Here is a 20,803-nt window from a genome sequence, read left to right on the forward strand (position 1 = left end):
CTTTCCATGATCCACCACACAAATTCTAATTCTAGTTTACAAAGTCAAATAATATTAATGTGTTATTCAGTAACTTCTATTAATATATTGTACTTCCTTATTAAACATTTATTACTCATATTGTTCAAAGAACTTTCTTTTAAATTATGATAGTACACACACTCAAGAAGCATTATTTATCTAATTGCCTTTCATTGAGAGATAAAAGCAAAGGGAAAGTACGTCACAAGATAATCGCATTCTAATAGATTTGACCCTCTCCAGTCCTCGTAGAAAGCCGCCAAAATCTGTGCTTCCCTTTCGTTCCCCTGGCACCGCGGAAACGAAACTGCATCAGGCTCCGCCCCTTGAGATGTAGCATGAGCCAATCAGGACACAGCCGGGGCTGAGCACGTGCCTGGTGTCATGGCTGCCTGCAGGTGCTGCTGCTCCTGTCTCCGGCTCCGGCCGCTGGGCGATGGTCCCCTCCGTCTACCTGGGCGGAACCTGGCACTCGCTCCTTTGCAAGTACGAGCACTGTGGAGTAGCGCGAGGTCCCGAGCTGTATCTGTGGACTTAGGCAACAGGTAAGAAACGGCGTTCATTGCCTGTCTTTTCACAGTGTGTCCTGTCTGGCTAGCAAAAGTACTTCAGTCTCCCGGGGTGGAAATCCCAAAGCCCTAATTTCTCAGGTATCTTTAACTCTTTGTCCAGCCCTAAATTCCTTTCCGGGTGTGGATCCTGCCTCCTCGGTTCCCCTCCCTGCGCTGTCTAGTGCCCTTTGCTTCCTGAACCTGCTACCACGCACTCCACTCCGGGCTTCCTTCCTTCATCGGAGCCTCTCTGTCCACCTGGCGTCTTTCTCTTTACTTTCAGAGCCGCGTGGGTTCTGAAGTGGGAAACATCCCACCTTGAGATAACAAGTTAACAACATGCTTGTGTCATCCAGCCCGATCGATTGCCTAAAGCAGTGTGGCCCGTGTATCCCTGGGTGGGAAGAGACGGGAAAAGTCAACTTTATGAACGCGAATTTTGTTGATGAGCGCAATCTTTTTGCACCTATACGTACGTTGTTACTCTCGTTGTGCGGTTAAAAGCACGTAGGCTCGAAATAGGTTAGGTAACTTTCTCACAATCAGCAAAGCTGGTTCTACAGAACTGTGGATTATGAACTCGTGTTTCTCGCAGAGGGTGCTTTTCCCAGCGATCTTTTTTGACGTAAAAAATACTTTCTAAAACTTCTACATAAATTGTTAGAAATGAAATTTGTAATGTATACTTTATATAGTTAACTTTGTTTTGGGGATTTGTTTGTTTTGTTTTGTGGTCCTGAGTATTGAACTCCGGGCCTTTGCCCAGGCAAAGCGGGCATTCTACCCCTTAGCTGCATCTCTAGCGTTATATGTATGTCCAAGTTTTTAGAATGTACCTTAAAATGTTTTACTCATATTCATACAAAAAGAAAAATAAATTTTGGCTTTGTATCCAGTCCTTCCTCTCTAACCATGAATGACTGACCTGGAAAATTTATTTCATAACTCCTGTAAGAAATGAGACTGGGTTTGATCAGGAGTCTAGAAACACCTCTGAAAAAACCCGATAGTACACATTTTAGCCTTTGTGGGCCACATACTGTCTCTGTTAAGTACTCCTGTTTGCATGCGTGTATTTACAAATCCTTTTAACATGTAAAAAACATGCTTAGTTGAATAACTGTACAGAAACAGGCCATGGATTGTAATTTGCTGACCGTTTTCATTGTTCACTTATAAGAGTTCTTTGCATATTCTAGATAGAAGCCCCTTCTCGGGTATTTGATTTGCATATATTTTTTTCCTTTTCTGTGGATTTTTTTTTTTTTTTTTGGTGATATCCTTTGAAGCATGAGAGTTTTTTGTTTTGTTGTTTTTTGGTTTTTTTGTCTTTCTCAGACAGGGTCTCCCTGTGCAGTTCAGGCTGGCCTTGAGCTCATTTTGAAGCCCAGGGTGGTCTTGAACTCACAACGATCCTCCTGCCTCAGTCTCCTGAGTGCTGGGATTATAGGCATGTGCCACCACACCCTGCCAGTTATGCTTTTGATGTCATATCTAAGAAGACATTGTATAACCCAGGTTTATGATGCTTTACTGCTATATTGTTTTCTTAAAACTTTATACTTCAGCTGTGTTAGGTCTAATATCCATTTTGACGTAGGATTGATTGATAGATTGTAGTACTGGGGATTAAACCCAAGGCCTTTACTCTGAGCCTCATCTCCAGCCCTATTTAAAATTTTAAATTTTGTGATAGGATCTCACTAAGTTGCTTAGTGGCCCAAGCTGGCCTTGCAATCCTTTGCCTTGGTCCGAGTGCTGGAATTATAGGCTGGCACCACCATGCCCAATTTAGCTTTTATTTTTATATGAAAAAGGAATCCAACTTCATTCTGTGTGCATACAGATGAGTATCCATGTGTCCCAGCACCATTGATTGAAAAAATTACTGTATTCTTTCAACATTAAACTAGCACTGTTGTCAAACATGAAAGTCTTTTATAGGTAATATTTAGGAATTTAATTTTGTGCTGAGCACAATAGGGGAAATTTTAAAGAATTTTAAGTGTGGAAATAACCAGTTTGTATTCAAAGGTTATGGCATTCAACAGGACAAGGCAGGACAAGAGCCTGAACTAAGGTAATCCATTGGAATTAACGTTTATGAAGGCAGTTAGTTTCTGCTCTTCAAAAATACTTTATCTCTCATTCAGGTTAATGCTGAGCCTTGGTTTCTGTATTTTGCAGCTCTTAAATTGTACTTTTGATAATGATAACGAATTCTATCCCTTTTTGTTTATGTAGGAGGGCATATGGGCTTAGTAGTCCTAGTTCTGCTATCAGAATCTTTGATTATTTTATACTAAACTGAGAGTTCTACTGATGACCTGTCATTTTACATTGACTTTTTATTTTTAAACAGAAAATTAGAAATATCTTCTGGAAAACTGGCCAGATTTGCAGATGGCTGTGCTGTAGTACAGGTAAAAATCTAGGTTCCTAAAATTTCAACTTAAAATGGTTATGGAGTCTGATACTGAGTATCTTTGTAACGTCATATAACTTAGATATGTGATATTGGAGATGAATTCAGATACTACTGAATTCAGATCTGAATTCAGATTATTTCTAGTGTTAGAACCATTACAGAAATGAGAGTGAGAGGGCTAAATGTATTGTTACCTTTAAGATTCCTTTCAAACTTGTGGTTTTATTGTATTCTTTTAATAAAATCTGTTATACATTTCTAGACAAAATGATTTCACTATTCTCTTTAATAGTAATACTTGGGAAATTGTCTCAATATTTAGTCTATATTTCTTCATAAGAAGTAGAAAATGTGATTTGATTCATTGGATATGGCTAGTGAGCCCTTTCTCCTCTTGAAAAACTCAGTGACTATTTTAATAATGATCATAATTACATAAAAAAGATCAGGATTGAACAAGTTATGAATAGTTTATAATAATCCCATGGAATAAGAGATCTTTTCCTTTGAGTTTAACTGGAGTGAAGATTAATTCGATGCTAATTTTATGTTAATATGATTTCAGTTGAATTTACCATTGTTATTTATATTTACTAAGTCAGGTGATACTGCGGTGATGGTCACAGCAGTCAGCAAGACAAAACCTTCACCTTCCCAGTTCATGCCTTTGGTGGTAAGTATTTGTTGATTTATTTGAACTGTAATATACTATAAAAGTAGAATGTGAAATATTTTTGTTCATTGTCTAATGAATGCCAAATATAAACTTTATACAACAGATTTCCCTTAGGTGTTTGATACTGGGTCATTAAAGAATGTAAACTCGTTACTGCATGACCAGCTCCCATGCTGGTAGTAACATGCTTTAGAATCTTTAGTTATGTCAGTTGATGAGATCACTGACCTCATTGCCTTTGTGGGTTTCCCTTCTATACAAGTCTGTGGGTATATGTTAAGTGACGAATTCGTTAAGGTTTTATGGCTTCTTTCTAATATGAAAAGGGGAATGTAGTTATCTAAAAAAGGCAGTGTTTGACTTGACTAAAGTAAACTACCACAGTATCATGTGACTTTGACTGTAGTAAACTACTGTACTGAAGCTAGGAATTCATCTGATTGCCAAGTGAAAGGGTTTTTTTTAAACAATTGGTTGAAACATTTCTATGCCTGCTCCATTCCCTGAGAGATACAAAAGTCTAAAAGTAAATAAAATACCCTCTACTCATAGCTTAGAATGTTTTTAGCAGCCTCAGGAAAATTAGTGTTTATGTGGTAGTTTCGAGTATATAATTTCTTATTAAAAAAAGAAATCCTATGAATTACATGTTTTCATTGCCATTTCAGGTTGACTATAGACAGAAGGCTGCTGCAGCAGGTAGAATTCCCACAAACTACCTTAGAAGAGAAATTGGTTCTTCTGATAGAGAAATTCTTACAAGTCGAATAATTGGTAACGTATTAAACAGAGGCACTGACTCCTGGGAGATGCTCGTGCTGGCTTCCCTCCCCCCATGTGTGCTCTACAGCAGCGCTTAAATTTCCCTCATTGCTTGAGTGCTACTGGATTTACTCTACTCCCTCTCTTAAATGTAGTTTCCATGAGAGAAAAAACTCATGATAATCCAAGAATAGGCATTCAATAAGTAATTGTTGATTAAATGAATGGGTAGCCATTAAGCATATGCATTCCATGGCCCATGCCTCACCTCTATTGACTCTATCCCTGGCATTTTTCATTTTTACATTCAGTTTAGTAATTCCTAAAACAGTGTCCTTATCAACTCCTGAAATATGACTGTAATCTTCCAGATCTTTGATATTCATAAATATTGTGGGATTATTTGCAACATATAGCTCTTATAACCAGAAATTGCTAGTTTGTGTATGTTTTTATGTATTCACCAGACACAATCCGAGGGGGCTGGTGATATAGCTCAGCGGCACAGCGCCTGCTTGGCAAGTGCAAGGTCATGAGTTTGATTCCCAGTACCAAAAAAAAAAAAAAATAGACACAATGCAAGGAAACATTTTCTTTTAGTCTGTGTTGGTCTTAAATTTCTTCTCTGTTTTGTTCTTAGGTCATGGTCTATATGAATTGAATCACTGATATTTATCTATGATCTTCTTAGCAAATCAGTCTAAGAGGTTTTGTTTTTTGACATATTAAACAGCTAACTGTATAGTTCAAAAGTGTTAAACTTTAAAGCATCTATGTCAGTACTTTTAATATCTTCTTTCTTTTGACAGATCGGTCCATTAGACCTCTCTTTCCAACTGGCTACTTTTATGATACACAGGTAAGTTTTTCTTGAGGTTTATTTATTTCCAGATAATCAAATACTACATAATTTCTGTAATTCTTTCTAAGCTAAACATTATAAAGAATTTTGATGATGTACCTGTATCAATTACTTAAAAGTAAAACATCACTTTTAAAAAGCCAACTTTTGCTTTTGTCAGTTTGAGCTGATATGTGAGTTATGAGCAGCAGTTAGTGAACCAGCAGTGTTGGGGAAGCATTCCAGGCAGATGGGAAGAGAACCCAGAAAGCCTTGAGGCAGGAAGGGAATTGATGAGTTTGAAAGATCAGTATGATAGGGGTCAAATTATGTGCCTGAACAATGTAGGTTGTATTAGTAACAGACAAAGACAATTGATACACTTTATATTTGCCTACCTTTATTATTGGATCCTGTGAACCTCTAATATATTTTAATACTTCTTGAATATTATTTTCTTTCTGTATAACTACTTATAAATACACTTCAGTAATCATATTATTTATAGGACATTATTTCCTTAAAAACGTGACAAAGGCACATCATTGCAGTATAGGTTAATTCATTGGTTCATTGCATCTTTTGCTTATAAGCCAGTAATAGAAACATGCACATTTCTGTTGCATACACATTTCCTGAAAACTTGCAACGTGCTAAGATTTTTGTGACAAGTGCTTCATGCACAGTATACCTGTAATTTTCCTAGGGACCCATTAGGAAGATGCTGTTTCTCTCAAAGATGAGAAAACTGGCGTGGTGGCGCACACCTATAGTCCCAGCACGTGGGAGACTGAAGTGTGAGTTTGAGGCCAGCCTGGGCTACATAGTGAGTTCAAGGCCAGTCTGAACTACTGGCAAGATTCTGTCTCAAAAAAATAAAGGTGAAGAAACTTTCAAAATTTAGTTTAGGTAATTTCCTTCTGGCAACGATTTAGTTAAATAGCCAAAATTTAGGGGATTGGCTACAAAGCCCATGCTAATTATTAACCTAAATGATGATCCTCTCAAATCACATAATTTTTTAAGTTCTTCAAATTTTTCCCTTGTTCCAGGTCCTGTGTAATCTGTTAGCAGTAGATGGTATTAATGAACCTGATGTCCTAGCAATTAATGGTGGTAAGTATAAAAATAAAATTACCAGTGTTGATTTTTTAAAACAATGAAATATTTTAATTTCATTTCTTATTTTCTCCTTAAGCTTCAGTAGCCCTCTCATTGTCAGATATTCCTTGGAATGGACCTGTTGGTAAGTTAGGATTTGAAAAAAAAATACAGTATTTATGTTCTTTAAATAAATAGCATTGAGCATGATATAGCAAAAGCATAGATTTATTGGCTCTGGATTATTAGCCCTTTAAGATTAAACTAAGTGTCACTAAACTAAGTGACATCCTAAGATTCCTTGCAGGCTTTCAGTCGTGGTCATCCTTGCCTTGGGCTTTGTTTTCAATAGTAATATGTTATGGTGCTGTAGATTTTGTCTCTAGATATTTTGACTTCTTAGTTGCCTCTTTCAGTTAAGACTTTTTCTTTCTTTGCACTGGGAAATTATCAGAGTACCTCCTCTTTATAAAACAAGTATGTAATTTGCTAGATATTATATGATAGACAAACATATGTAACAGCTTTTTTAGATTATAATCATACAACCTAAAAAGATTCACCAAGTAAATAATTACTGAGTGTCCTAAGCATTCAATGAACAAAGGCATACTAGGCACTAGTAATGCAAAGATGAAAGAGGCAGTTCTTATTTTCAACATAAGAGAAAGACAAGGGGCTGGGGATTTAGCTCAGCAGCACGGTGCCTGCCTGGCAAGCATGAGGTTGTGAGTTCGATTCCCGGTACCAGGGGAAAAAAAAATAATTATTTATTAATAGTATTATTATAAGGCATAGCCAAGGTACTAAGAAAATGATAGCAAAGGGCAGGTTTGGTTTTATGGATTTTAAGTTGTCAAAGAGGACTTCTCACCATAGTCAATGTATAATCTGAACTCAGTAGGATCACACAGAGGATCTTTGGTGGCTTGGGAGAGGTACAGTCTAGACTAGGAGAAGAGCATTAACATAACCATAAAAAAGGTACTTCTGAACAATTCACAGTGGTCCACTGAGTCCAGAAGGTTGGTTGGGATGATGGGATGTTATGTGGGCCTTTAATATCGTCAAGAAATAGTAATTTTATTCTGTAGTCACAATCAAAAATAGGGGATGGAAACATCACTAGAATAGTATGAAAAGTGAAAATTTTAGTTAAATAATTACAATGTTTTAATATATTATTTATTTTAGGGGCAGTACGAATAGGGTTGATTGATGGAGAATGCATTGTTAACCCAACAAGGAAAGAAATGTCTTCTAGTATTTTAAATTTAGTGGTTGCTGGGGCACCTAAAAGTCAGATTGGTAAGTAGTTTAAATATCACATTTATCCTGGATTTTATTTGCAAGTATCGCTTCTTAAAAAATGCATTTAAGCAACTGGGAGGCTGCCAATAGGATTTCTATGGCATGCCACAAGTACACTTGGTTATTCTCATCTGTTGCTCACCAGATTGAAGAATCAGATGCTAGAAGCTACATAAACTTCAGAAGGTAGTTTTGGATAATTAGAGGGCACCTCAGAATGATTCAAACTGTGAGGACATTGGCTTCAGGAACTATTTCCATGAAGATATTCAGCCAGCTCTCTGCTTTCATAAAATACAGCAAGTACTGTATACATTTTGACCCTTTTTTTAAAATGTATTAGTGTCTAGGTTTTCTCGTTGCTGAGACAAAAAACCTGACACCCAAAGTTAAAAGGGAAAACGCTTATTTAGCTCACAGTTTCAGTCCTTAATTGGCTGGTTCCAAGGCAGGGTGACTTGGCAAAGGGTATCCTAGAGGAGAAACCATGGCAGCAGAAGACAGAAAAAAGCAAACCAGGGAAGGAAGAAAGAGAAAGGGGCCTTCTTTGGTCCCTTATATCATATGCAGGCAACCCGCCCTGGGACAGGTGTAGCGCTCACACCCATAATCCCAGTCAGTCACAAACTCTAGTTTCAGCCATCTATGAAAAGCTTGTCCCCCATGACTGTATAAGGCTTTAGGGTACATCTAGACACAAACCATAACAGTTAGTATTCGGTCCTTGTAAAATAACACCATGATGAAACTTCTAGAATACAAAAAATAATAATTGCTACTATTTCATTATTTAGATATTTACTAAAATGAGTCTTTAAAACATAATCTTAGGACAAGAATAATTTCTCCATGCTGTGAATTGTTACATTACTTCAGTAGAAGTATTTTGCACAAGAGTATTTAGATACTTGTTTTTAACTGGTACATTTAATATCACTAATCATTCTGTGTATGATGGGATATAATGCAGGAAAAAGTAAACCAGTACGTGTTTTTAAAAGAGATTTTAGCTGGGAATGTAGCTCAGCGTCACAAGCACCTGCCTGGCAATCACAAGGTCCTGAGTCTGATTCCCAGTACCAAAAAAAAAATAAAATGAAATAAAAGAGATTTTAGCCAGGCATGGATTACACACACCTATAATCCCAGTACCTGGGAGGCTGAGGGCAGGAGGATTGTTGCAAGTTCAAGGCCCACCTGGGCTACAAACTGAGCTCAAGGCCAGCCTGAACTGCATAGTGAGACCCTGTCTCAAAAAAGACAAATAAATAAATAATAAAAGAGATTTTCTATCTAGAATTCATAGCTTCAGCCAGTCTCAAAAATCCTGTCTTTAATTACTAAAAGTAGTTCATGGTTTGAAGTAATCATTCTGATACCCTTTTAACTTAAATCCAGTCTATGCCAGGGTTGTCCACTAGAACGTCTGCAACAAAGGACATGATTCTATCTGAACATGCAGTGTTGGTCTATATTTTGTTTCTGTCCAGGGTGACAGGTCCAGAGAACAAGGTGCCCCAGATGAAAGGATGAAAAGAAAAGCAAGAGAAAAAAGAAAAACAACAGGCATATTTCTGGGATGGGGGCTAGCAGCCTCTCAGACTGCAGCCCTGATTACCATTTTCAGTAATCTTTTATTGAGAAAGAACAAAAGAAGCAGGGCAAATGGGAGGATTTCAACAGGTTTGCAAGGACAATACAACTCAATTATCATAGGAATGAGACTTGACTTAGTTAGTTAGCCATCATGTTATCATTCCTTGGGCATATCTCAGCAACCTGCCATCATTTCCTTTATATCAATGCTTTTGTTAGACTTGTTCTAATCAAACAATCATATGGCTTGGTCAGGCCTGAGGTAATGCATTGAAAGATGAACTACAGAATGTCCTTCTCCACAATGCTGCTATTGGGTATTTGAGGAGTGGCTACAGTGACAAGGGAGCGATTCTTCCCTTCCGTTTTTTGGTACTGGGGAGTGAACCCAGGGTCTTGGCACTAAGCTAAATTCTCAGCCCTTTGTGCATTTTTTTTTTTTTTTTTTTTTTTTTTTGAGACAAGGTGTCACTAAGTTACCCAACTGGACTCAAAGTTGTGATCCTCCTGCCTCAGCCTCCCAGAGTGCTGAAATGCACGTGTGCCACCGTGCCTCACTGAGGTGTCATTTTTTCTCTGGCAGAGATTTTCTTTGTCTGGGTTTTCAGAGGTGTAATTGTGATGTCTTAGCCTCACTCTCTAGGTTTACCCTGTTAGGGTTACTCAGCTTCTTGCATCTGTACATCTGTGTCTGCCGTATTTAGAGACTTTCTAGTCTTCTTTTTTCAGTACTTTTTAGCCTTGCCTTCTTTCCTATTTACATGACCTTTTTGCACATGTTTTCTTCAATTGGCTGGTGGAATTCTAACATGTAAAGCACATAGGGAGATTTTTTTCATTCTGTATAACACTTGGAAGCCTTAAAAGTGATAATTCAGTATTAGTAAATTTTAATGACAATACAGTATAGTTAAATGTATGAGATATATTGGGAATTATGCATTTGCATGGTCTTTGCACAAATTGAAAAATGCCAAAAATGACATACAAGTAGCCTAAAAGCTGTTTAGCCTTCCAGAATGCAAAGTCAGAGCTGAATAACACATTTTTACAGGACAACATTTTAAAAGCCCAACTTTGGAACTTCCCTGTTCTACACAGTTTTACTATTATAAAACCATAAAAGCAGCTTTATGAATGGTAACTAAAGTCTTCTGACTGGCCTACTTTAAACAGGTTCACTACAGTGATTTCTCCACCTGTGCAGGAATTACACAGTTTGATTCATCAGAACTAAGTAGGAGGCCACATTAAATAATTGTTAAACAGGAAACCTAAGCCAGGCATGGTAATTGCAGCACTCGGGAGGCCGAGGCAGGAGAATCACTGCAAGTTCAAGGCCAGCCTTGGCTACATAGTGAGTTCTAGGTCAGCCTGAACTGCATAGCGAGATCCTGTCTCACAAAAAAAACCACAAAGGAAACCTTCATTGGATACCTAATGTGGTACATTTTTTTTTTTTGTTTTTTTTGGTCTTTTTGAGACAGGATCTTGCTGTGCAGTTCAGGCCGGCCTTGAGCTCCCTTTGTAGCCCAGGCTGGTCTTGAACTTGCAACGATCTTCCTGCCTCAGCCTCCCAAGTGCTAGGATTACAGGCGTGTGCCACCATGCCCTGCCTATGATACATATTTTAAAATTCATTTAAAGCACATTAAAATTAAGTGCAATTATAGACTTTAAAAGACTAAATTTTATGTTATATGACTTCTTTTTCAGGGGTATTATTTTAAAATGTAATCACTTTATTTTCTGTTTCATATGTGAAATCCATTAAATTTAAGGAAAATGTAAATTGAAATAACAAGGTTTCTTTATTAATTTACTGATACTAATATTTTGGAAGTGTGTTACTCTGAGGAAGGACATTGTAAAAAGTGGCTGTGTCATACAAAATAAAGTGATTCATGTGTTTGTTGTGTCATGCTGTTGGTAAAAAGGCTCAGTGGCAGTGATTGTCTTTTCTCTCCCTATATAGTCATGTTGGAAGCCTCTGCAGAGAACATTTTACAGCAGGACTTTTGCCATGCTATCAAAGTGGGAGTAAAATACACCCAGCAGATAATTCAGGGCATCCAGCAGTTGGTAAAAGAAATTGGTGTTACCAAGAGAACACCTCAGAAGATATTTACCCCTCCGCCAGACATTGTGAAACATGTGCATAAGTAAGAACATCTGTGCAAAAGAAAATGGAAAATTGTCACCAGATTTGTGAACGAGGAGGGGAAGGGGGTTTGAAAAGAGAGGATGAGAATAGAAAAAAAAGAGGAATCAAGACATATCGTGTACAAATACAAATGCCCAATGATGAATGTAGTCATTATGTACACCTAAATCGTACCAATACACTTAAATAAAAATAAGTAAAAATAAATAAATCCTCTAGGGAAGAAACCTCCACAAATGCACTGACCAGGTACTACTTCATCAATAGTACTTTTATATTTTTAAAGTCATTGCCATAGACATTTGTCACATGGCTAAAAGAGTATATACTCGTGCCCCTCTTCCAAGGCATGTTTAAATCTCAAATGAAAGGGAGAGGCATTTGCTGGTCAAAATTCAAGTAATCCCTGTATCTCACTTGTCCAGAAAATGGAAAAGGCAAGATGTTTTCATATCTAAGGGAAATACTGACTTTTCAAGAAAAAATCAAGTATAATTACCCACATATGCCCAGTGCTTTCAGCAGCACCACATAGGCAGACACTCAGTAAATATGAATGAATCTAAAGGAATTAATTGATCAATTACAAACACAAGAACGAGGTGGAGCACACCTGCAGTCCGAACACTCAGGAGGCTGAGACAGGAGAATCTTTGCAAGTTCGAGACCAGCCTGGGCTACAAAGGGAGTTCAAGGCCAGCCTGAACTGCATAGTGAGACCCTGTCTCAAAAAGAAAAGAAAAACACAAGAAGGAGGACATAGTACCATGTGTGAGTGATTGCCTTGAGACGGAGAAATTTTAGTTCTGTGTCATAAGTAGTAAAGAGATTAACAGTGATAAACAGCAATGGATATATTTTAAAATTCTTTATGAAATGTTTATTATTGTTTGATTTAGTATCAGTGTTTTTCATTTATAGTAGAAACTACCACATGTCTCAGATATTGTAACACTAACATTTATTTTGTGCTTTACCTAGCCTTGCCGTGGAGAAGCTTTATGCAGTGTTCACAGACTACGAACATGATAAAGTAGGTGCCCCTCGGGTTTCTCTTAGACCATTGTTACAGGCACACTTTCTTGTTGGAACTCGTACAGTTTTGTTCATGAACATTAGTCCTATTTTATTAAAATCTCTTAACCAAAAAGCTGAGTTGAAGGCTGTGTGCTTCTCCATTCTTCTTTTGTTAATGCAAGTTTTAGAGAAGTACACAAATATATTTAACCAAATTAAACATATTTCCTGTAAGTAAATATGGTATTTTAAAGAATGATACCATTAGAAAAATATAATACTCTTACAGTGTGTTAATTGGTTAATAACTAAAAATAGAAATGTTGAACGTTGTCTTATATAAGTATACATATACCTGAACTGTAACTTCCTTTCAGGTTTCCAGAGATGAAGCTATTAACAAGATAAGATTAGATACAGAGGAACAACTAAAAGGTAAATTTTACTTTTTTAATGTATTTTTGTTGGTAAATTTTTAATTACATTTTCAATTTCATTGACTGATAGTGGGTTATTCAGAATTTTTGTATCTTCTTGATTCAGCTTTGTTTTAATGCATTTTTATTAGTGCCTATTAATTTACAGATTACTGAGTTTCAGTGCATGTATTTGGATCATGTCCATGCCCCATGATCTGCGCCCCCTCCTTATTCCTTTCCTCTTGTTTAATAACAGTCTCCCTTCTACTCTGATGCCACCTTTTTTATTTTTTATTTATTTATTTATTTATTTTGTCTTTTTTTGAGACAAGGTTTCACTATGCAGTTCAGGCTGGCCTTGAGCTCACTTTGTAGCCCAGGCTGGTCTCAAACTCACAACGATCCTTCTGCCTCAGCCTCCTGAGTGCTGGGATTACAGGCGTGCACCACCATGCCCGGCTAGTACTGGTCTTATTTTGCTTAATATGATCATAACCAGCTCCATCTATTTTTCTGCAAAAAACATGATTGTGTTCATGTTTACCACTATATAATACTCCATTGTATGTATATGTGTGTGTGTGTCTGTGTATATATAAATATATGTACCATATTGCTTTTAATCCATTTTTTTTTTTTTTTTTTTTTTTGGTTTTTCTCCGGTACCGGGAATCGAACTCACGACGTTGCGCTTGCCATCCAGGCGCTTTTGCCGCTGAGCTAAATCCCCAGCCCCTCCATTTATTTATTGATGGTTACCTATGCTGATCCTGTACCTTGGTTATTGTGAACTATGTCACAATAAACATAAGTATGCAGGCATCCCTATAGTACACTGACTAATTCTTTTGAGTATACAAGAAGGTGTATAGCTGGATGCATGATAGTTCTGTTTTTTAGTTTTTGTTCTGTTTTGTTGTTCTGTTTTTTGGAGGGGGATGAGACAAGATCTCACTGTAATTTCAGCTGACTTCAGATCCACAGCAATCTGCCTGCTTCAGCCTCCCAAGTGCTGGGATTACAGGTGTGTGCTACCACACCCAGCAATTTTTAGTTTTTTTGAGGAACCCCCACACTGATTTCCGTAGTGGTTATACTAATACATTCCCACCAGCAATGTAGAAGTGTTCTTTCTCCCCCACATCCTTGACAGCATTTGGTTTTTTTTATATTCTTGTTGGTAACCATTCTGACTATTGTGAGATGTGATCTCAGTGTAGCTTTGATTTACCTTTCCCTACTGGCTAAAAATGTAAAACATTTTTTCATATATTGTTGGCCATTTATACTTCTTTTTTTTTTTTTGGTTTTTCTCCGGTACCGGAACCGAACTCACGACCTTGCACTTGCCAGGCAGGCACTTTTGCTGCTGAGCTAAATCCCCAGCCCCCATTTATACTTCTTTTGAAACGTTTCTGTTCATCTGCTTATTTATTGGTTGGACTGTTCGTTGTATTCTAGGTATTAATCCTCTATCAGAAGAGTAGTGAGCAAAGACTTCCATTCTGTAGGTTGTCTCTTTACTGCATTGATTGTTTTTTTGCTGTGCAGAGGCATTTTTATTTCAAGCAATCTTATTTGTTGATCTTGCCATTTCTTGGGCTGTTGGAGTCCTTTTAAGAAATCATTGCTTATACATATAATTTCAAATGTTTTCTCCATGTTTTCTTCTAGTGATTTCACAGTTTCAGGTTTTATGCCTAGGTCTGTAATCCATTTTGGGTTGATTTTCCTACAGGGCAACAAAGAAGGGTCTAGTTTCCGTCTCTACATATGGATCTCCAGTGTTCCCAACTATTTTTTAAGAGATTGTCTCTTCTCCACTCTGTGTGTGTGTTGTTTGTTTTGTTTTGTTTTGTTTTTGTCCTTTTGAGACAGGGTCTCGCTGTGCAGTTCAGGCTGGCCTTGAGCTTACTTTGTAGCCCAGGCTGGCCTCGAACTCACAAATATCCTCCTGCCTCAGCCTCCCGAGGGCTGGGATTACAGGCATGTGCCACCACACCCGGCTAGAGTTGTGTGTTTTTTGTCTTCTTTGTCAAGAATCAGATGGCTGCAGATGCTGTGTTTGTTTCTGTGTCCTCTGTTCTGGTCTGTTGTGCCACTTCGGTGCTGCTTTTATTCCTGTGACTTTGTGTTGTAATTTGAAGTCAAGTGTTAGGGCTCCTCCAGCTCTCTTTATTCACTCAGGGTTGCTCTGGGTATTCTGGGCCTTATGTGTTTCCATAAAGTCATTGGATTCTTGATGTGAATTGCATTAAATTTTTAGGTCACTTTTGGTAATAAGTTCATTTTAACAATATTCTACCAATCCATGAATATGGGCAATCTTCCCATCTTGTCATAGATTTGTTTTCTTTCTTCATTGTTCTGTAGGTTGCAGTGTGGAGGTCTTTTACCTCCTTGGTCATTTTGATTCCCTAGGTTTTTGTGTTTGTTTTTTAAGCTATTGTAAATTGTTTTGCTGATTTCTTTCTAGCTAATTCATTACTGATTTTGTATCCTGAATTGTACTTTTTTTATTTTGTTTTTGTTTTTTTTTGTTTTGTTTTTCTCCGGTACCGGGAACCGAACTCACGACCTTGCGCTTGCCAGGCAGGCGCTTTTGCCGCTGAGCTAAATCCCCAGCCCCTGTACTTTTTTTAATTTGGGAAAAAACTGAAAGGAAATACAGTGATACCTCGGTTGTTGAACTCAATTCATTCCAAATTCATGTTCAAACACTGAAAAGTTGAATAACTAAACACATTTTTTCCATAAAAAATAATGGAAAACCAAATAATTGGTTCTGAGACCCAAAAATTACACTCATAAATACAGTTTTCCAGGACTTTAACAAATTTTGTGAAGATTTCTTTGTTTAACTCTATCGTGGTTCTCACAGTTTTCCTCTTAGCTTTACTGCTGGTATCACTGCTTTCTTTGCAGCCATGGTTATTTTACTTATGCAAAGGGAGTGCAAAGAAAAGCACAGTGAGGCATTTTAATGCACTGACCCAAGGACTGTATGTTGTCTGGGCAAGAGAGGCATCACCTCTTTGTATCCAAGGTGAGACGTGATAGGTGACTTGCTCTTGGCCCATACAGGTTTTCTCAAGTTTTTACTGTCAAGCAAAGTTACAAATACTGAGCAGATGTTTTTTAGACTTCACTGTTAGAGTAGTGGAAAGTTCAAGCTTGGAGCCATTTGACAACCAATGTATCACTGTAATAGATTTTTTTTTAATTTCTGTGCTAATACCTTAAAGAAAGCAGTTATTGTCATTGCTCTTAGTTTTAAGTAGGTTTCTAGTGAGGGTACATTTCAAGGTTGCTGTTAGTTAACTTCTGTGAGTGTTGCAAACACAATGCTTGAGAGTAAACACCTGGTAAATATTGAATGTGAAATGTTCCTATCTTCTCTGCTTCAGACTCTTACCATCCCTGGTGGGTAGACTTTTTACTTTTTTATTTTATTTATTTATTCATTTTTTTGGTCTTTTTGAGACAGGGTCTCACTATGCAGTTCAGGCTGGCCTTGAGCTCACTTTGTAGCCCAGGCTAGTCTTGAACTCTCAAGGATCCTCCTGCCTCAGCCTCCTGAGTGCTGGGTTATGGTATTTAGTCTTGTCATTTGAAAACCTGAAAGATAGTCTTTAACATTCTTATGTTTTTATCTGTATAGTTGCAGTAATACTTGGTTTATGAGAACTAAATTAGTCAATCATAACTACCTGGCATAGTGTTCAATAAATGTTAATTGATGCCATTGTTAGTTATAATTTGTATGGAATTGTAAGATACAGAGTTTTAGATAATTTTGCTCTCTAGAAATTACTAAGCAATGATCTTATTACATAATATAAATATACAAACTGAATATGATGGAAGTGTGATATACAGTTCTTATTAATTATGTAAAGTATAATATAAAAATAAAATAATATGTCTCTCTGTGACCATTTCTTACATTCACATTATTTAAAGTTATGAATTATTTAATAAACCAAGCACTTGAGAAAACAGTAAAGATCACAGCTGTATCAGATGGTTTACTTCTTTGTTTGTTTTTGGTACCAGGAATCGAACTCAGGACCTTATACTTGCCAGGCAGGCACTTGTGTTGCTGAGCTATATCCCCAGCCAGATGGTTTACTTCTCTGGGCCTCTATTTTTTTCTTCTGTAGGATGGGAATAATAGTTTTCCTCATTAGCTATTATGAAGATTAATGGTGTTTTTTGTTTTGTTTTGTTTTGGTTTGGTTTTTCTCCGGTACCAGGAACCGAACTCACGACCTTGCGCTTGCCAGGCAGGCACTTTGCTGCTGAGCTAAATCCCCAGCCCCTAATGGTGTTTTCAAAACAACAACCATTGAAGTGCCTGACTCGTGAAAGCTCTTGCTAGATGTTAGCTTAAAAATGGTAGGGATTTTTTTTCTTTTTTTTCTTTTTCTTGTCTTTTTCAGACAGGGTCTCACTATGCAGTTCAGGCTGGTCTTGAGCTCGCTTGGTAGCCCAGGCTGGCCTCGAACTCATAACAATCCTCCTTCCTCAGCTTCCCGAGTCCTGGGATTACAGTCATGCGCCACCACGCCCAGCTACTGTGATTTACAATATGTAAAAAAGTGTGTTTCCCAATTTTGCAGATTAAGATAAAAGTTCCCAAAGCAAAAGAGTAAGAATGACTATCTTTAAAATTGTCAGTTAAACCTTTTTTGTAATATGGCTGGCTGGATTTGTCAGGTGATATAATACAAAACATTTGAGGTACCAGATACATGGTGTGTCTCACTTAACTTGCAAACTTTTGATTTTTCTCCTTGTTTGCCTGAGGACTAAATGTTTGGAGTGGAATCCCTTGGCTTACTCCCATCATGATTGACTTGATGGTGTGAATTTTGCAGAAATCCTATCTTCCAAAACCAGAAAACCTTTGTTTTGTCTTTTTTCTATAGAAAAATTTCCAGACGCTGACCCATATGAAATAATAGAGTCCTTCAATGTTGTTGCAAAGGAGGTTTTTAGAAGTATCATTTTGAATGAATATAAAAGGTAAACATAGCCTGTTTTCTGAGATGGGTTATTACTATGCTACCCAAGCTGATTTCCAAGCCCTGGCTCAAGTCGTTGTTCTGCCTCAGCCTCCAGAGTGACTGGGAATACAGGTGCATCCCACCGTGCTTGGCTAACATCTTCTTTTGATGCAGTTAAAACACACAGTCTCTGCCAGTTGCCTTGAAAGTGGCAGCTTGCTCAAAGGAAGGAAGTGATCTTCCCATGAACAGTAAGATAAATAATAGTTATTTTTAAATGGAAACCTATTGAAGAAAAAATACAAGGATTATGTAGGTGAGTGAGTGACTGTCACGGGCCTTATATGTAGAACAGCGCTCCACAGCCCTCACTGCACATAGAATTACTTGCAGATCTTTGTGACAATGTACATGTAGAGGTCACAACTTCAGATACTGATTCAGTGGGATTGAGTGTTGGGCCCAAGTATCTTCATTATTTTTTAAAGCTCTACAGGGTATCATGATACATAGCTAGAGTTGAGAATGTTTTGATAAAGATTAAGGGACATGTAATTTTTGTGACTTACATCTCAGCTTTACTGTTTGTTTCCTTTATTAATACAGGTGTGATGGACGCGATTTGACTTCACTTAGGAATATAAGTTGTGAGGTAGATATGTTTAAAACTCTTCATGGATCAGCATTATTTCAGAGGGGACAAACACAGGTAACATGTAAAAAATGACAGTTATTTGCTGAATTAGGATTGTTAGAGCTAGAAGTACATTGTACAGATACTACTGTGCAGGTTATCATATGGAATATATAATGAGACATTTCCACCATTACTTCCATTTTTTTCATGCCTCATGCTCTTTGTTCTCCCTTGGTGGTATTGCAACACATTTGTTACCCTCGGCCTGCTTGATGTTATCCCGAAGATCTCTGAGAGTTGGTCTCTTTAGATTGGGGAGTTTGAGGTTAAAGCCAGGGCCTTGTGAACATTAGGAAAGTGTACCCCCATCCATCTTCGTGTTCAGGGGCTCTCATCATTCCCTTTCACATACGAGATGACGTATTTTTCACTTCCCAAATTTCCATTAATTCTTTTTTATTTCCATCAGTATAATTATAATAGCCATTGAAAAATTTTGTCTATTAATCCAACATTTTGTCTTTTCTCTTGAGAACAGGCCATTTCTTCTTGCTGTGTACAGTGTACCCGGTGTAAATGTATCCTTGTGAATGATGTAGAGTGTCTGGATTGTATTATTTCCCCCCAAAGAAGATTGAGGTTTTTTTTTCTGTCTTTTTTGAGACAGGGTCTCAGTATGCAGTTCAGGCTGACCTTGAGCTCACTTTTTTTCCCAGGCTGGTCTTAAACTAACAGTGGTCCTCCTGCCTCAGCCTCCCGAGTGCTGGGATTACAGGTGTGCACCACATGCCCAGTGAGGGTTTTTTTTTTTTTTGAGCAGGCAGTTTTATTAGACTTTTGTTGAGGCTTCTTCTATGGACAAGTACAGAGCTTTTGCAAATATTTTTTCTTTCTTCTTCCTATCTTCCTCCTGTAGCACTCCTGCTGTAGTACTTCACATATGTAGTTTATATGGTGTTAGACATTTGGAGTTTTCAGATTCACATACAACTTGAATATTCATACAATGAGTATTTCCTATAGGAAGTGCCATGGTTGTTTGTATAGTTTGTATAGAAGGTACTTTATTTATTTATTTATTTATTTTGGTTTTTCTCCGGTACTGGGAACCGAACTCACGACCTTGCGCTTGCCAGGCAGGCGCTTTGCCGCTGAGCTAAATCCCCAGCCCCTTTATTTTTATTTTTATTTTTTTTGGATACATGGTCATGTTATGTAGCTCAGGCTACCTTTATACTTCTAGTCTTCCTGGCCTTAGCATCCCTAGTGCTAGGATTATAGGCCAGTACCTCCATGCCCAGCACTCCTCCCCTCCTTTTTAAGTTAAGTGGATTCTTCAAATATTTTTAGTTTTGAGCCTCCACTGTACCTCAGTGGTGGAGCACATGCCCAGCATACAGGAGAATCTGACTTCAGTCTCCTGCACCAAGACAGAACGTTTTGTTGTTACTCCTACTTTGTTGTGTTTTCATCTTTATTATAAGTATATTAAAGCCTAAAGAACTTTTTCCCTCTTTTTTAGGTGCTTTGTACTGTTACATTTGATTCATTAGAATCCAGTATAAAATCAGATCAAATTACAACAGCTATAAAGTAAGTTATATTTTTATAGTGTTATGTTTTGTGATGTTCCAGTATATAATTGAAGCTCATGTGGTATATTATTAATTATCATTACTTTTTCAACCTGTATCACTATTCTTCATCTTTCTGTTTACATAGTTGAAACTTGAAGGGGTTTTTATGTGTGTCCTATATTCTAAATCATTGGTTTGGAACACCTGTTGTTAAAGCATTTAATTTTTAATGTGTGTGTATTTCTCTGTCTGTAGACTGATTTCCTAGACTAATTTCTTGAATGGATAGGTTTTTTCTATTATAAAAGATAAAACAAATAAATAGGCAAAAATTCCAGTTGGAAAATAATTTAGAGTATTTTGATGAAAAACCCTATCTAATCCCAAGGCACATTATGACATTTTTTGTTTAGAGATGCTGGGCTCTCTTCTGCTGCTCCTGAAACATCAGGGGTAAAGTAACACTGATCATTGTAGATGACCAGTTCCACCAGCACCATGCGTCCGTGTCCAGCTCGCTCTTTCTTCAGTGTTTAATAGCACTGCTTTGCTTTCCTTGCTGAACGTCACAGACGACTCCAGGGCTCTGCTTCCCTCTGCTGCTTGGCCAACTGATGAGAGAACGCTCTTGTGGTTTCAGGGTACCCACTCTCACTGGTTTTCCTTTACTTTTCTTTCTTTTTTTTTTTTTTT

General features: G+C 37.5%; 1 protein-coding gene across 2 annotated transcripts in view; it reads left to right on the plus strand.

Annotated features, from left to right (window-relative positions):
- The first annotated feature begins 367 nt into the window (after positions 1–367).
- Pnpt1 (polyribonucleotide nucleotidyltransferase 1) overlaps positions 368–20,803 on the plus strand; it is a 42,380-nt gene continuing 21,944 nt past the window's right edge. Inside the window, exons 1-14 of one of the 2 annotated variants that reach the window (XM_005385770.2) lie at positions 368–566; positions 2,935–2,995; positions 3,599–3,673; positions 4,345–4,450; positions 5,248–5,297; positions 6,332–6,395; positions 6,478–6,525; positions 7,575–7,688; positions 11,263–11,449; positions 12,433–12,484; positions 12,846–12,903; positions 17,819–17,915; positions 18,503–18,605; positions 20,056–20,126. In XM_005385770.2, coding sequence (XP_005385827.1) covers positions 406–566; positions 2,935–2,995; positions 3,599–3,673; positions 4,345–4,450; positions 5,248–5,297; positions 6,332–6,395; positions 6,478–6,525; positions 7,575–7,688; positions 11,263–11,449; positions 12,433–12,484; positions 12,846–12,903; positions 17,819–17,915; positions 18,503–18,605; positions 20,056–20,126 — 1,247 coding nt within the window. In that variant the 5' untranslated portion in view covers positions 368–405. The remainder of the gene's footprint in view (positions 567–2,934; positions 2,996–3,598; positions 3,674–4,344; positions 4,451–5,247; positions 5,298–6,331; positions 6,396–6,477; positions 6,526–7,574; positions 7,689–11,262; positions 11,450–12,432; positions 12,485–12,845; positions 12,904–17,818; positions 17,916–18,502; positions 18,606–20,055; positions 20,127–20,803) is intronic. The other variant, XM_013514724.1, reaches the window with a different exon arrangement.

This window comes from Chinchilla lanigera, unplaced genomic scaffold, assembly GCF_000276665.1.
Source record: "Chinchilla lanigera isolate Chin_1 unplaced genomic scaffold, ChiLan1.0 scaffold00023, whole genome shotgun sequence".
Classification (NCBI taxonomy): Eukaryota; Metazoa; Chordata; class Mammalia; order Rodentia; family Chinchillidae; genus Chinchilla; species Chinchilla lanigera.